The sequence below is a fragment of the Physella acuta genome, unplaced genomic scaffold, assembly GCF_028476545.2.
Source record: "Physella acuta isolate Inbredline_101_S28 unplaced genomic scaffold, ASM2847654v3 ptg001661l, whole genome shotgun sequence".
Lineage (NCBI taxonomy): Eukaryota > Metazoa > Mollusca > Gastropoda > Physidae > Physella > Physella acuta.
In genome coordinates, this window is record NW_026733174.1 from 22,603 (window position 1) to 38,786 (window position 16,184).

Below are 16,184 nucleotides of genomic sequence, written 5' to 3' on the forward strand. Positions count from 1 at the left end.
AAAACGGTAAAAAAAAAATATGTGAATATCGTTGCTGAGAATACAGCAGCAAGATAGTGTCTTCACCCTCCCCGTGGTGGAGGTTTCTTTGGCCCTTTCTGTTCTCCTCTTGGGTGGTCCCTCTACTTGGGGGAGCCGTTGCTAGGCAACTAATGTTGGGCCGGTGTTACACGAGCAATCCTATAGATAATTGACCAATCAGCGCCGCGATCTGCTCAGCATCAATCACGTCGCAGTAGGGCAAGGGGCGGAGCCGGCATGCAAATTGAAGGAGGCAAAACTGAATCGGAGCACCGTAGTTCATGTATTCAACTTGAAACGCGTAGATGGCCAGAGTTTGAGAGGGGAACCTGTGTTGTGGTGTACTTTCTTGAATGATTTCTAATGAAATTTTCGTGTGTTCTGGATTTTCTAACTCGTCATGTAGTGTACGCAAACACAATGGAATTACTGCCCTCCACACGTGCTCGTTTGAAATACCCCAGACCTGGATAGCGAGAGCGAAGTATCCGGCTCCATCTTCTAACTTGTGTGTGGCGGTTTGTTGTTTTTTTTTTTCTTCATGTGCTCGCCTATGGTGAATGAATGTGATTGTGAGAATACTTCAGCCCTGATGAAAATCGGGGGGCCCTGAGGCTAGAAGTATGTCCCACCGCTCTAGAAGGACTGACCCTTCCAAGACCGACCCCGAACTACTGACCAGAACGAGTTGGATTAACGCCGAGTTAGCCTATCGACAGGTTAAAAGGGTGAGTACCGGTTTAACCTCCGGATTAGCCTACACACGGAGATTTTTTAATAAATAAACTCACATCTAGTTACACCTTAAATATCACTCAGCATTCTGACATTTCTTAATTATTATTATTTTATAAATTAATTAGACTAGACTCATTGGAATTAATCCAAACCAATATTTTCATTTTGAATTCAGCGTTCCCAAGTTTATTTACTAATGTTTACAACCCTAATTTACACAGTATTCTTCGTGTAATTATTTGAATTAGATCCTTATTCGAACCAACATTTATACTCCAACCTAGTCACTTGTATAGGGCCTAAAATATTTTAGTAAAGGATCTAGCAACACATTTGAACTAGTGTGTTGTTTCTCACACATTCTTAAGCCCAGTAAATCTAAAAGTTGTAAATTCTTTTAGATTTAAATTTCTAAAAGTTAGACTTAACTATATTTCTATTCCATTAAAATACGTTTTGTGATAAATATAAAGAGTTAAAAGCCTGAGTACTGAGGCTAAGACTGCTCGCTGCTTGCCTTACGCCAGTAAACACAGTGTGTTGTGAACTTACCTTCCCCAGGGTCGTGCGGATGGGAACACATGTGCTCTCTGGCTGAGACTACACATACAAAAATATCTGTACAGTATCGGCTGCATATTGCAGCTCCACTGCGGGAAAGTGACGTTCTTGGGATTATTATTGTTGTCTCTGTGCTGTGTTGGATTAAAAACTGGACACCTCGAGACCAACGTGGACGAGCTCTGGGTCGAGGGTGAGTGCCTTATCGCTTTGTTTATGAATTGGAACTCTGATTTTTATCAACATATTATTTTAAGAAGTTATGGGTGTAATAAGCATGATAGAATTCAAACATTACGTTAAAGCTAATAAACTGTTGGTCTTTGTTTACTATTGTCAATCATTCTTTGTTCCTAGTTAATTTTCATGTAACAGGGCCAACATACTTATATTTTTTGCTACTGAATTTATAAATGGAGTGCTATTTTTTTTCTCTCGCTAAAATAAAATTTAAGACAATATAACTCCATTTAGCTAAGTTAAAAGTTACTTTATGCTGTCATAACTAAAACTAAAATATAATTTCAGTTAGGTGTTACAGGCCCTCCATAACGTTTTTAAAATATATTTAAAAATCCTTCTTAGATAATTTATAAAAACATTTTGTAGCATTTAATCCAAATTACTATTTTATTATCCATTCATTGTTGTCTGGTTTTTTAAAATTTCAAACTGTTGCCGAATTCGCCCCGAAAACATGCTATAACACAGTAGCTCTCCCCCGGTAGGACGCCGGCCATATTGTGACCCAGAAACGTTGCCCGTGTGTGGTCCCGTACTATTATTGGAACGTACGCGGAAAGGGGAGGGAAGGGTTGCCAGGCCTAACTGAACAGAGAAAAGAAGAAGGGGGAAATATTTTTTTTTAACGTTTGAGTTTTAATGTAGTAATGAACGTTGCAAGGTTTATCAATGGCATTTCCCATAAAGCTTTGCGCAGGCTCTCCTTCGGTGGAGTCTCACTTTTAAAAAGCTTGGCGGACACTAAACTTGGGAATTAGTATGATAATTTCTGATAATCGATATCTCGGCTGCTGTGATAGGTTGACTCGGGGATTAATATTGCAGTCGCGTTTTTTTCCTGACAGAATTTCATCTCCCCCCTACTATTTCGAGATAAAAGATGTAAACTGCATGTAACGGTGTTGTTTAATATTAACTTAATTAACCCTACCTTTTAATATTAATGTTAATACTTTGTTTCAATAAAAAAATCGAAGTTCTTGACAATATTATAGAATTAGAAAACCAAGTCTTCGTAATGTTCTCTTTGTTGATATGGGGTTCTCTCAGTAGATTACTACTGTGGTTAGGGTTAGGTTTAGAACTATTTTCTTGAATAATTTGCCTGCTGTTGTTTACGCGATGTGTGATAGGTCCCCAATGTTGCTACCATACATCAGGCGAATCATTCAACAACTAGTTTATTAGAAATAGTCATGTGTTATTTTAATTTGGGCTGTGTGTACTTACGCTTGTGAAAATTACCAAGCAGATATAGACGGGTTCATCTGTTTCAGTCTGTCACTCATGGTTTTGTTTTAAATAATCAAACAAAAGCTAATGGTTCACAAAAAGATTAAAAATAAATGAAGACTTTAATTTTAACTCCTTTTCTTTGCCTTAAACTTCTACCTGTTGAATTACAGTTTAAATTTACGCTCAATGCAATGCCATCTAAAGATTGTATTTAATGTAAATGCTCTTTATAAATTCATCCATACATTAAATTCTGCTGCTGTATGTACTATACACTGACATATCTGATAGGTGTTATTGGTCATAGTAGGTCCACTACACTACTGACAGTTAACAATAAAACGACTAACATTCTTTTTTTTTTTAAATTTAAACCTGTTTGTTAGTCATTGTTTGACAACTCATTAGTGTCCCTTACAGGACTTACATTCACGTTAGTCAGTTTCCTGACATACAACTACTGACAGTCCCATACACGATAGAGACTGGTTCATTTTAGTTTTTACCAACCGGTCAAGGAAAGACCGCACCACCGCTTGATATATGTATACTAGTAACTGCTAATAACATTCTTATACCAGTGCAAATCATCTGTACGGTTAACCTTAACCACGTCAATGTTTCCTCGTGTAAATAACCTACGTCTCAGCTTATGTGAAGATCTAACCTTTGACACAGTTAGACCGGTTAAACGTACGACTACTACCTCCGGTGTGAAGACTTAACTCTCGTGTATCTGTCACCGTTAAATCTGGCCACCCATTTCTGCGTGAAGGCCAAAATCCATGTACACCTTTCTGGATAATCCGCTCTGTTCTCCTGGATTGATTCTCAATGGCGATACGCTGGTGTAATACATAGCGTAACGGGCTGGGTTTTTTTTCTTCTGTTAGATACTGCTTGTTCTTCTTGCATCACCTTCTATTTTTATATAAACGTTTTTTGTTGCGTGTTAGTTTGAAACAGTAAATTCACTTTTTCTAGATGTGACATTGTGGGTAATAAAATGTACACGATATATTGGATGTGAGGAATGTATTTTATTGTGATGTGTACAAAGTGTCATAAAACATGGCTTGGAAAGGATTGTATATCCCATATCTGAGGAAACTGAAGCTTCTTCAAGTGAATATATAATTCCTCATTAATGAGTTTGTTGATTGGGTAGGTGGGACAGGTGTTCTTTATTCTGTGTTTAATGTATTTTAATCAGAGATTTTTTTTTAACTATTGAATAGGTGTAGAACTTGTTCTATTTATAGCACTGACATTTCCGAAACTCCCTCTCATCCCCTGCCTCCCCCACTTTACCTGTAACGAATGGTTTTCGGCAGGCTCCGGCAGGTAAAAAAAAATTAACAGTAGAGAAAGCGGTCAGAGAAAGATTCTAGAAGTAACGCAGAAACCATCGGCAGGGGTCGGGATTTAAACGTGTGGATCAACAGCACAGGAGGGGTGGGTGGGGGAGAGGGGGGGGGGGTCATGGTAGTGCTACATAAAACCGGTGCCTGAGACATTCACTTAAAAAAAAACTCTGCTTCCTTTTTTAAGTACAGGGGAGAGAAAAAAAAAGTTAAACCTTCCATTATAGACATAATGCCACCCAGCGAGCACGGGGAGATCTGTACAGTAGGCACCGAGCACGGTGGCGAGGTTTAAAGGTAGGCATTCACGAGGGAAGGGGCGGCTTCTTCTCGATAGTTATCATTTATGACCAAGAAGACAATAACAAAACTGTGGTTTATTTCTTCCCTTATAAACGTAGAATCACAGACTGAAACTACAAACACTGTAGTCACAACGACGAAGCCAAACTAAAAACGTCTATACCAAAAAATGCAAAACATCTCCGTGACCTAGTGAACTACATAAGGTATTTGTCCATGACAAATTACCCGATTGCTCCATGCCAAGACTGCAGTATCTTGTCCTGAACACTGTCTGGTGTAGCGTGCACGCTGGAGGTCCTGTCAGTGGTTGACTGATCTTTCTATCCGTTTATAACCTATTTTTTAGCTCAGTGTTTCTCGTCTGTGCTTTTCAACTTAGCATCAACAGTTATTGTTGTTAGTGACTGTCATAATGAGACGTCTTCTGTTGTTTTAAGAGGTCTAAAACACCTATAGTTTTACACTGACCTAAAACACCTATAGTTGTACACTGACCTAAAACACCTATAGTTGTACACTTTTTAGTCTGTTACTATCGTTGACTGAGTGTAAACAATTAACAATTCTCTTCAGGTCTTGTCATATTTAACCCCGGACACAAATATCTGTTTACTCCCCCTCCCCCACCATGTATATCTTTACCCCCCCCCCCCCTTCCTATTTCTATCTCCCCATTTTATTTATCTACTTGCCATCCTAGTCAAGATCTCCGCGACAAGCGGAAGTTCTTCTAATGCCAGGATGTGTACAGATTTTATACCACACGCTTCGAGGCATCTATAGCAGATAGCTAGGCCGACTTACCGTAAAGAACCACTGTACAGCCAGCGAGATGCGCAGTGGACTTGAATGAATACAAATACTATTCCCTATACCACTCTACCCGCCTATGGATTTCCGTCGGAGAATCTGACTTAAAAATCATATACTAATGTATATCATATATTTCGCATGCCCCCCCCCCTTTCCTCCTTCCAGTTAATTGTGCACCGTGCGAGTTTCTTTTAATACCTATACAGTTTTACTTTAGTCCTGTAATTATTTATTCCTTATTTTCTCAATGACGCCCCGTACTACTTGTAGACGCCCATCGTGAGTGTCGCCCATTAGATATCGCCCCACCCAACCTCTTTAACGTATGAGCTCATTCAACAAGTGAACGACCTTGGTGCTTAGACTTTGATGGGAAACCTCCCCACGTTAAAGTAAACTTTCGGTTAAAATAACAGGTGTATGCGGGTAGGATGGACACTTCTGGACAATACACCATCTGTTGATTCTTACAAGAATGGTATGTGGTCATCAAGGAGACATTGGACGTACGAATATCTCCTTATCTTGTTGATAATTAACGACTAATATCACTTTTTAACCATTATTGCAAATATCTGATACAAATTTTGCCTCATCAGTTTGGGGAACCGTTAGTATTGGGTGAATGATGTAGGTTGGGGGTCGCGGAGTTAAAGACTATTTTACATCCATAGTCACACACATCGCCATAAACACCCTTCCCCCCCCCCCCCCCCCCCACACACACACACACAAACAGTCCTACAACTGGGCATTCATCATATAACCCCGTGTGAAACTATAATTTGTTTTACATGATTTTCAAAGTCTGAAACTGTCACATGTTTCACACGAAAGTGTGAAATCGCTTAGGTCACGAGATCTTGAGGTGTGAAACAATCACGTATTTTACTACGCACTTCAAGTCAGGTAATGCGGTTCTTTTTTTTTTTTTTTATCTTTGAGTCATCACGTTTAAAAAAAAACTCAACATCGCCCCATTGAGAGTTATGGTACAATGGGACTGTGTGCCAAGTGGAGACCACCACGGTGATACCCATTTATACAGTGAGACTATGATACCCAGTTATACAGTGAGACGTGCCTAGAAGTTACCACCAGTTACATAGTAAGACTGTGATACCCTGCTATACAGTGAGACTGAGATACCCAGTTATACAGTGAGACTGTGATACCCATTTGTACTCTGTTCTAGTACCTAGTACAGTGGGACTGTTTGTGCCTAGTGGGGACCACCACGATGATACCCAGCCATACCCTCTCTGTCCCCCACCTCCCCTCAACGCCAATCATTATTGCCGAGGTTTCTAAAGCCGCCAGAACCAAGAAGAAGAGTCTTTTCGTATGGAAATATCTTTGTAAAGATTGGGAGTGTGTGTAGGGGGGGGGGGGGCCTGTCCCTCACCTGGTGGGGAGGTGGAGGTAAGTAGGTGCGACTTTCAGTCCAATGTTTACAAGCGAGGGGAAGTTCTGATCTGGTTTATCCCGACATATACAGCTACATGTTTTAATAGAATCTCGGCTGCTGTTTGTTGGATGTTGCTGTGTAGACATTGCCATCGTTGGTTTATACTAAGTTTAATGTGTATCTTTTTTTTTTCACCAAACTAGCAGCATTCATTCACTGGCTGGTTAATCCACGCTTTTAGATCTGGGTTAGAATGAAACTTTGTTTGCAGAAATTGTTTGTTTTGTGACCTTGTATACAGAGTGTGGTTGGGGAATATGTATACAGAGTGTGGTTAAGGAACATGTATACTTAGTGTGGTTAGGGACATGTATACAGAGTGTTGTTAGGGACATGTATACAGAGTGGAGTGTGGTTAGGGACCATGTAAAGGAACATGTAAAGCCTACAGTTATTAAGTTGTTTTACATAGGCATTACTTATTGAACAATACAGTAATTCAAAACGTGGGGCTGTTAATTAGACGTTAATTAGCTAAAATTGCCCATGTCCAGCTAATGGAACACGAGATTTATTTTTCTGATGTCATCGGGAGCTAACCCACTGTAGCCGCTGTAGCCTGTTATAAATTGTATGTACATTTATTGTTTAGCATCAAACATAAATGAAATATTAAAATCAATTCAACTAGTTGTTTAAGGTAGAGATCTGTGTAAAGATCATGTGTAAAGATGTGTAAAGATCGCGTGTAAAGATCATGTGTAAAGATCGCGTGTAAAGATCATTCGTGTTGAAGGCCAGGACCAACTCGTACCTGTTTCCATTAACGAACGTCATGGAGATAATCAGGTCAACTTGTGGGCGTCGATTGCTCACTTGAAATAAGGTCAAGCTGATGCCACAGATTGCCTGGTTGCCCCCCGTAATGATCTCCCCCTCCCCCACCTCCCCACGGGCGGGATGCTGAGAGGCTTGCTGCTATGTCGTCTGATGCTAGTTTTTTTTTAAGTCTTTTAATTAAGTGGTAAGATTACACCGTCTTGACAAACCGCAGGCTGAATCATTTTTTTTCATTAAATAGCTGTCTTATTAGCCAAGGCAAACTTACTGTTATATATCTTTAGACGGTGTTCTTTTGTTGTTTTGTTTTGTTTTTTTAATATAGAATTAATATTTTCGTTGCTTTTTAAAATAGTTTTCGTGTAATAATAATTTACACAAATACGTAGTAGGAAATCTGTACCATATACATTTAACCAAGAGCAAAGACAAAGGTTGCATCATTTATATCTCGGAGAAACACCGAACATAGCGTAGTCTCCCCTTGTCAGCATTATTTCCCTTGGTCGGCCTCTTCCCTCCATCACCCAGGGCCCGCTATTGTTATGATCCCGTGTCTAGGAATGCTTGCTACGTGTGTGGTTTTGGCGCTAGGCCACGATTTTTTTTTCTCTCTACCTTCACCTCCACCCCTGCACCCCTCCCCCATTCCTGTTTTCTTTTTAGTGCTTTTTTTTTTTCCTTCCCTCCTTTCTTCTTTTACTAGGATTAATACTCAGAACTGCACTGGAGTAACTGGCCCTGCTGTAGGAAAAATTAAGCGCGTTAACGGGTTCTGTTTCTTAGATGTTTACAAAGTTTCATCGGGCGGTAGATGTGGGCTAAAAACTCATTCATTTTCAACCCCCGGAAAAAAAATACCGGCGCTGAGATTTGAATTTTTGCACGTTTGTTTTAAGAGAAAAAAAAGTTTTCTGGCGTGTAGTAATTTTACTAACTGTTCCTCACCCCTTCTCTTTAATTAGATAATAAAAGCGTAAAGCCAACGTTGGTGGATTATCAGAAACCTATTTGTGTGTGGCTTTTGTATGAGTAATTTCGTTGTGTGTGGGTAGTCATCCAAATATCAGCACATATATACATATGTAACTTATATACATACATACAAATACATATATATATAGAGAGAGAGAGAGTGTGTATGGTATCAATGTTATCTCTTATCCATCCTTAACGACGTTCAACCCTCACCTAAGCTACTCATCCTTCTACCCCTACACCTAACCCAATGTGTTTCTGTCTCAAGATTCACATAAAAGTACGTTAGGTCTACAGAGGATACAGTTACATGCATAGAAAACAGAAGGTCCTGCGTGTTTCTTGTAACACATTGAACTCAAGTAATCAACGATCCTTTACCCCCCCCCCCCCTCACCTCTCCAGTCCATGTCGCCGTCTGCATGACAAGCATGTCGTCTCCCCATCGGTCCCAGGTTCTGAGCTTCACCTCGTGACAAGAGGCCTGTACTCCTGTCACAGGCCTGTACTCCTGTCAACCCCGTCCTTTAGACAGCCACGGACCATTCACGGCTGCTTACAGAAACCCATCGACCATTCATGTGGCTTACGCTCCTCACCCCCCCCCCCCCCCCCACCCCAACCCCGTCACTTCGACCATTCATGTGGCTTACGTTCCTTATCCCCCCCCCGTCACTCGACCATTCACGTGGCATATGCTCCACACACCCCCCCCCCTCCACCACTACCCTCTCACTCGACCATTCACTAAAGCTCCCCTCCAAATGTATGTACACCACTGTACACATTCTCTAAATACGTTAATTGTAATTAGGGTTAGGGTAGGCTGGTGCTACCATTGGGTTAATTCGTTTTCTGTAATCTAAACTTTCAATGGATGATGAGTGTGTTGATCAACAGACGAGCCTAACGGTTATGTACCCGTGCCATGGTGTTTACAGGTGTGTTGTTGTTGTTGTTCGGTTTCCCCGAATTCTCATCACGTGATCTTATTCAGCAGAAGATTATCTCAGAGTGAGAAACAACAGCCAATGATTACATCCCTTTGTTACATCCATTCAATTTAAAATCAATAGACTTTTAAAATTGTATGTGGTTTGTTTCCTCGACTTAGCTTAACCCTAAACACTACGCTAAATCTTTCGACTGTAATACTTTTTTTTTAGTTAATGTATTACTTAATATGACTATTTTTTCTCACTTAACGATTAGTAATAATCTACACAATAGTCGTGTGAACTATCCTTACCGTCCGCAATTGATTAGCCAGTTGTATCTTAATAGCATTCTTATTATAAAAATTGTTTCTGTTACCTCTATCCCTCCGTAAACAACTTTTAAGTTACCTATCGCTTTCCTCCATTTACCCCCCCCCCCCCCCCACCCCACCCTTTGATGAATTCAAATGACAGTCCTCACGTGCCAACCGTGGAATCCACGATTCCGATTTTATGACCCCCGTGGAGCCGGTGTCACATCTCGGGGTGACGTCCCCCCTTCACGTCTAGACCCACGGCTACCCCTCGCCCCGCCCAGACCCACGGGGGTTATGGTTGTCATACACCCCTAAAATAAAACACAAACGGAAGCTATGGGTGTCACGCAACCCCTAAAATGTAATACAAACAGGGGGGGTACACCTGTGTAACTAACCCACCGTACTTAGAACTGAGTCGTATTGTTTTTTTTTTATTTAAAAAAAAAAAAAAAGCTTCGCCGATTTGTTTCCAGGTAGACTTCAGGGGGAAATACTTTCGTTTATTTTTAAATTAGGGCAGGTCCTAGTGGGGTGAGAAGGGAAGCAATCCAAACTAAAGGGAGGGGATTCTTTCAAACCAGATAATTGACCCAAATACCTTCCATGTTTCTTACATTCGCTGAGATTTTTTTCTTTTCACTTGGTAATACACACCGATTATCATGACCTATTGATTAGTGCAGACCACCTATCTTGACCTATTGACTTTTTATCGATAATTTACGAAAACTTTGATCTTAATACTACTAATAATACAAGATAACTTAATCATGTCTGTGATCTAAACTCACTTATTAAATAGAAATCTCTGCATATACTGAGGTTTGTTTAAATAACTTTTTAAAAATACTTAATTAAATGTTTCCACATCCTAAACAACACTAAACGTCTTTACCCACCCCCGCCCCTATGGCCACACAACACCATCCTTATACCCCCACACCCACACAACACCAACATGTTTACACCTCCCCCAGCAAAGACTTCCGTGTATAATTAGTATATTGAATGGAAGCCCTGCTTTCACTTTACTAATGAAACCTTCACATTATGCCGATGTAAACATAGTGCTGGATCTGGACTTCTTGCAGCCTCGGCTATTGTGTGATTTCTCGCCTGTATTGTTTGATGTCACGGTGAACTACAGGTAACGTGCATAGTTAGGACTTCGTGGTGCAAGGTACTCATTGCCGTGTGTGGCTGACTGTGAGGTACTCACTGCCGTGTTTTGTTGGCTGTGAGGTACTCACTGCCGTCTTTGGCTGATTGTGAGGTACCTAGTACTTTCTGTTGCTAGCTGTGAAGTACTCAGTACACTATGTGGCTAGGTGTGAGGTGCTCACTCTGTGGTTATAAGGGAGGTACTCATAACCCTGTGTGGCTAGCTGTGGTGTACTATTCACTACCCTGTGTGGCTAACTGTGGTGCACTCACTACCCTGTGTGGCTAGCTGTGGTGTACTCACTACCCTGTGTGGCTATCTATCTGTGGTGTACTCACTACCCACATGTGGCTAGCTGTGGTGTACTCACTACCCACATGTGGCTAGCTGTGGTGTACTCACTACCCACATGTGGCTAGACGTAATGTGCCTACAAACGTGCGTGTACTGTAAAAATCCGACCCCAGCTCGCCTGTCACCCTCCCATCTAAACTAGAACACCTGTTTATTTTTCCTCCTCTCTTCAAGCTATGGTTTATCCACAAACAAATGGTGCTGAGTTTATTTTTCTTATAACCAAACTGCGGCTATTTCCGTGATCGACGTCTATTGTTAGGTTCAAAGAACATGTTAATTAACTCTGCTGGGGGGGGGGGGTTATCTGATTAACTTGTTTTCTGATGTTAACAGTTATATCAAGTAAATATAACCCAAACCTAACTGACGCTAAATACAGCTAACTAGTTCATTCATTTTTTTAATATAGTAACTTTCATTCGATTTATTTCTGTGTTACAGTTACGTGCAGTGAAAATAATAGGTATCTATAGCGAGTAAAAATCTCGAGCATATGTAAATCGGCCCTGTGTGCTCTTTATTCTTCAAGTAAACGATGTATGGTCTAGAATAGAAGTAAAATATCAAAGTTTTTTTTTTTAATATTTTTTTTTTAAGTTTTTTTTTTCCTTGCCTGTGTTAGACTTGTGCACATGCATGACGTAGTTTTACGCTACTCAGATTTCATTCGTTCACAAGTTCCAAAATGGCAGACACGGACAGGCCACATAGCCTTCAGTGTCATTGGGTAAACGGCTAATGCGTTTTTGTACCATTTGGCGTTTTTAAAAAAAACTCCTGCAATCGAGTTGTTCTATAGAGTAGTTGGCACAAAGCCTATTCTAGGCGATGTTTTTTTTTCAACACTGTATTGTGATAGAATTTCTAGTTTCCACATCGGTTTAAAAAAAACAACTAAGCATCACCATTTCTTTTTTGTATTTAATAAAAATGTAAAATGTGTTGCAAAAAAGTGTAATAGCCAATTAAAAAAACAACCACGTACCATTTTAATTTATATTAGATCTATTGTTTAGATGTATACAAAGTTTCCGAATGTTTGTTTTTCGACTAGGAAAGTCAACAATGTGCCCCCCCTACATCTGTTGGTCCCGGAAGTGCGTCAGAACTTGCCATGTGTGGTTTATTATTAGCGCTGTATGGTTTTTTTTTTAGAACTCAATTTTGTCAACAATCGTGTTCGCCTTTCAGTTGGAGGACTTGTGTTTATCACAACGAGACATTTGTAATGGGCCATCTGCTAGATTGTCTTAATTAAATAATGGTTGTTGAATGTTGGAATGTGTAATGGTTCCAAAATTTCAATTTTTTTTTTTTTTTTATATATATAATTTTAACCCCAAATACTGTTTTTTTTATTAAACCATTGTGTCCGAATGTTTAAAATATCTATATTTTTTTAAATGAATTTTTTTTTTACATCGCAACGTATGCATGTGTGCTGAAACGTTATTCCCCTTTACATGTTGATTATATCCCTTTAAATTATCCAGTTAAATAACTGTTTAGTCAAACATAAGATTATCTTAATAGCCTTTCAACTGCAACACTTTAAGCCTCTCTATCGAACAATGACTTCCTTCAAAAAAGATTGAATACGCTTTATTTCTTTTCGTTTTTTTTTTTCTTAGAAATAAAACTAAAAAAAAAAAAACAATCCTTATCTTTGTGTTGACAGAGGGGGGTCGGCTGGAGAAAGAGTTGTCCTACGTTAAAGATACCATCGGAGTGGGCAGCGGCACCAGCTTTGAGCTCATCATCCAGACGCCGAAGAAAGGGATCAGTCTGCTCAATATCGATTCCGTCATGCTTCATTATCAGGCCGTGTTGGCGGCCACCAAAATCAAAGTCGACATTGATGGAATGTAAGTAGTGCTTGGTTAAAGTAGATACTAATTGAATGTAAGCAGTGTTTGGATAGTCGACATTGATGGAATCTAAGTAGTACTTGGTTAAAGTCGACATTAAAGTAATGTAAGCTTTCATGGTTGTCTGATTGCAGCCCCTTCAAGTTAAATTAATATCTTACATTTAATTATGTACTGTAAATAATAGTCCGTTGTGTTTACACCATTTACACACTATTTACAAGACGTATCACTGACTTGCTGTCTGTGTCTGTTTTCAGAACCTGGGGATTCCGTGAAATTTGTTATGCTGTAGATTTTCCCACGTCGGAGTCATTCCTGGAACATGTAAGGACCTTTTGTTCTATTTGTGTTCTTGTATACTTAATAATGTTGTATGTGTTTTTTGTTGTATATCAGTATCAAACATCTGAAACTTCTATGTTGTACTTTCTAGTGCTGTACCATCATTGAGGTGTAACAGACACCAGCCAGCGTTGGCTGACCACACCTCTACCTTCCCCTGTCCTTAAAAACAGAAAAACTCTACTACACCAGACCCTATTGGTCAGCAGAACTCCATAAGATACTTATCATTTTTACAAGGGACCCCGGGGAGAGGTGATGGGAGGGGGGAGACAACGACCCCCCAGTACAGCTGTTACATGTTGCCTTCTGAAGTATTTTTCCCTCTTTTACGACCCGGCGTTCTGCACTGACATCCATCCAGCTTTATCGCCTTATATGTCAAATGTCTTCTCCGTTCATTGATAGCAGCGCTACGCACGCACACCCCCCCCCCCCCCCCCACACACACACACCACCACACTCCTTCTTTATAATGACCGTTCCCCATAACAAGTTAGTTTGTAAAAGTTTGAATGGCTTTCTCCGTGTCCTGACTGCAACTTCTTGAAGCTTCAGGCTTCCACTGTTGTGTTTTTTTTTAATGCTTTCAGTTTTTTTTTTATGCCTTGAAAAGGTGGGGGTACTGAAAGTTCTAACCGTTTGATGGAGGCTTATTTTACCTGCAACAGACACCTGATCAAGGTAGAGCAGATCAGTGCTAAAAGAACCCCCGCACCATTCCCAGTCTTTATTTGATTTTTTTAATGCATGTATTTATAGTTAATTTAACACTGGGGAAAGGGGGGGGGGGGTGTTAAACGTTAAGATAGAGCCAGGATTGCAACGCTTCCTTCGATGTTTAATCGGTCATGGCCGTTTCATTATAACACGGCTTAGAGAATGATTTAATTTTACGGTCTTGTGTATCGGTGTATTCATTGGTGTAACCCCCGGCTCAAACGTGATATGTTATGTAGACCATCTTATTGACGGTGCTCGTTTTCTGACAATGGTGGTTTCACCCGAACCTTGTCGAGTGCTGATCAGGGTTAAAACAAGGTTATAAGTAAGGCAGTGGATTTAGCAAACGTTTTGTCGAGTTTTGTTTTGTCTTTTTGCATTCTTAAAACTGAAATAATAAAATTGTGTTAATTAAGAGGACTAAATGATTAAACTGTTTTTTTGTTTTGCTGCTCTAGATGCTGAATGACATATTACCTTGTGTAATCATTACACCCATCGACTGCTTCTGGGAAGGTTCCAGACTGTTAGGACCAGACGTCCCCGTCATGACTGGGTAAGTGTAAACTTTGTTTTGTTGGTGTCGTGTTTTGTTGGCGTCGTGTTTTGTTGGCGTCGTGTTTTGTTGATGTCGTGTTTTGTTGGCGTCGTGTTTTGTTGGCGTCGTGTTTTGTCGCTGTTGTCAATGTTGCTGTTGTCTTGGTTGTTTTGTTGGCGTCGTGTTTGTTTGGCGTTGTCATTGTTGCTGTTGTCTTGGTGTTTGGTTGGCGTCGTGTTTTGTTGGCGTCGTGTTTTGTTGGCGTCGTGTTTTGCTGGTGTTATTGTTGCTGTTCTCTTGGTGTTTTGTTGGCGTTTATTGCTGTTGTCATTGTTGCTGTTGTCTCGACGTTTGTTGCCTTCATGTTTTATTGCTGTTTTCATTCTGTTATCTATTTTGCACTGACTTTGTATTACATTGCTGTTGGTGTTTTGTTGTTCAATATAAAACGAATTTAACTTGTCTACACAATATTTTTTAAAATTCTATTTCATGGGGAAAAAAAATTAAATCGTGTTTTAAAGTCATGTAGAGAGAAAGACACTCAATAGAATCGTGTGCGGTTGGTCTAAACTCTAGGGGCAGAAAGCGTGACCGCCGTGTTTCGGGCGGCATCAAGCCCCCTTTACAAGCCAAATTGTATAATCGGCTGATTGCTAGGCCACCGTTACAAGGTCACGCAGTATTATGTACCGCTGAACCCGACAAACGGTTTTAAATTGTGTCTCTTGTCGAGTGCGGAAGTAGGGGAGCTTACAAAGTTGCAAGACCCATCCATCCATCCACCCATCCATCTATCTACCCATTCATCCGTTCACCTACCAAGGCTTTCAGATATCCACGTATCCACTTCTTTCTTTCTCCCCTGTTTATCTTCACGGTGTATATCATTTTTCTTTTCACAACGTGTTTCCCTACATGTAATATAATCCAACACCCCCACCTCGGCTTAACACCCCCCCCCCCCCACACACACCGACACCCCACACCTCCCCGTTTAAAAAAAAAGATGCCGTCCCCTTCTAACTTTAGCAAACCCCACTAAGACGAGCCCCCAAGTGGAGATAACTTATTCTTCTAAATGTCTTACTTTTTTTTTCAAACCGCTTTTCTACGTATAGAGGCGAGGAGGGGAGCGAGGGGTGGTAGCAGGTATTTATCTTCATCAGAGAACAACAAATACTTCTTCCTTCATGCCTGTATGACCCCGTTACGTTCATTCATGCAGGCCCAGTCGGTACAACTACTGGTTCGGCCTACCAGCTACAGGGCCTACCGTGTTTGACTGCTGTGCTGATTTTCTTCAATGCCAACTTTTATCTCAACGCCTCCCCACCCCACACATTCACCGTCTTTCATTTATATTTCTGAATACTACAACTATAAAAGATTTTTAACATTTCTTTTTTTTTTTTACTACCGAAT

At 40.3% G+C, this 16,184-nt stretch overlaps 1 protein-coding gene across 1 annotated transcript in view; it reads left to right on the plus strand.

The window, feature by feature from the left end:
* The first annotated feature begins 326 nt into the window (after positions 1-326).
* The window catches only part of LOC131929663 (protein patched homolog 1-like), a 57,237-nt gene continuing 41,379 nt past the window's right edge, over positions 327-16,184 (plus strand). The window contains 5 exon segments of the mRNA XM_059285981.1: positions 327-749; positions 1,321-1,513; positions 12,964-13,150; positions 13,414-13,480; positions 14,680-14,777. Of these exon segments, the coding sequence (XP_059141964.1) occupies positions 645-749; positions 1,321-1,513; positions 12,964-13,150; positions 13,414-13,480; positions 14,680-14,777 (650 nt within the window). The 5' untranslated portion in view covers positions 327-644.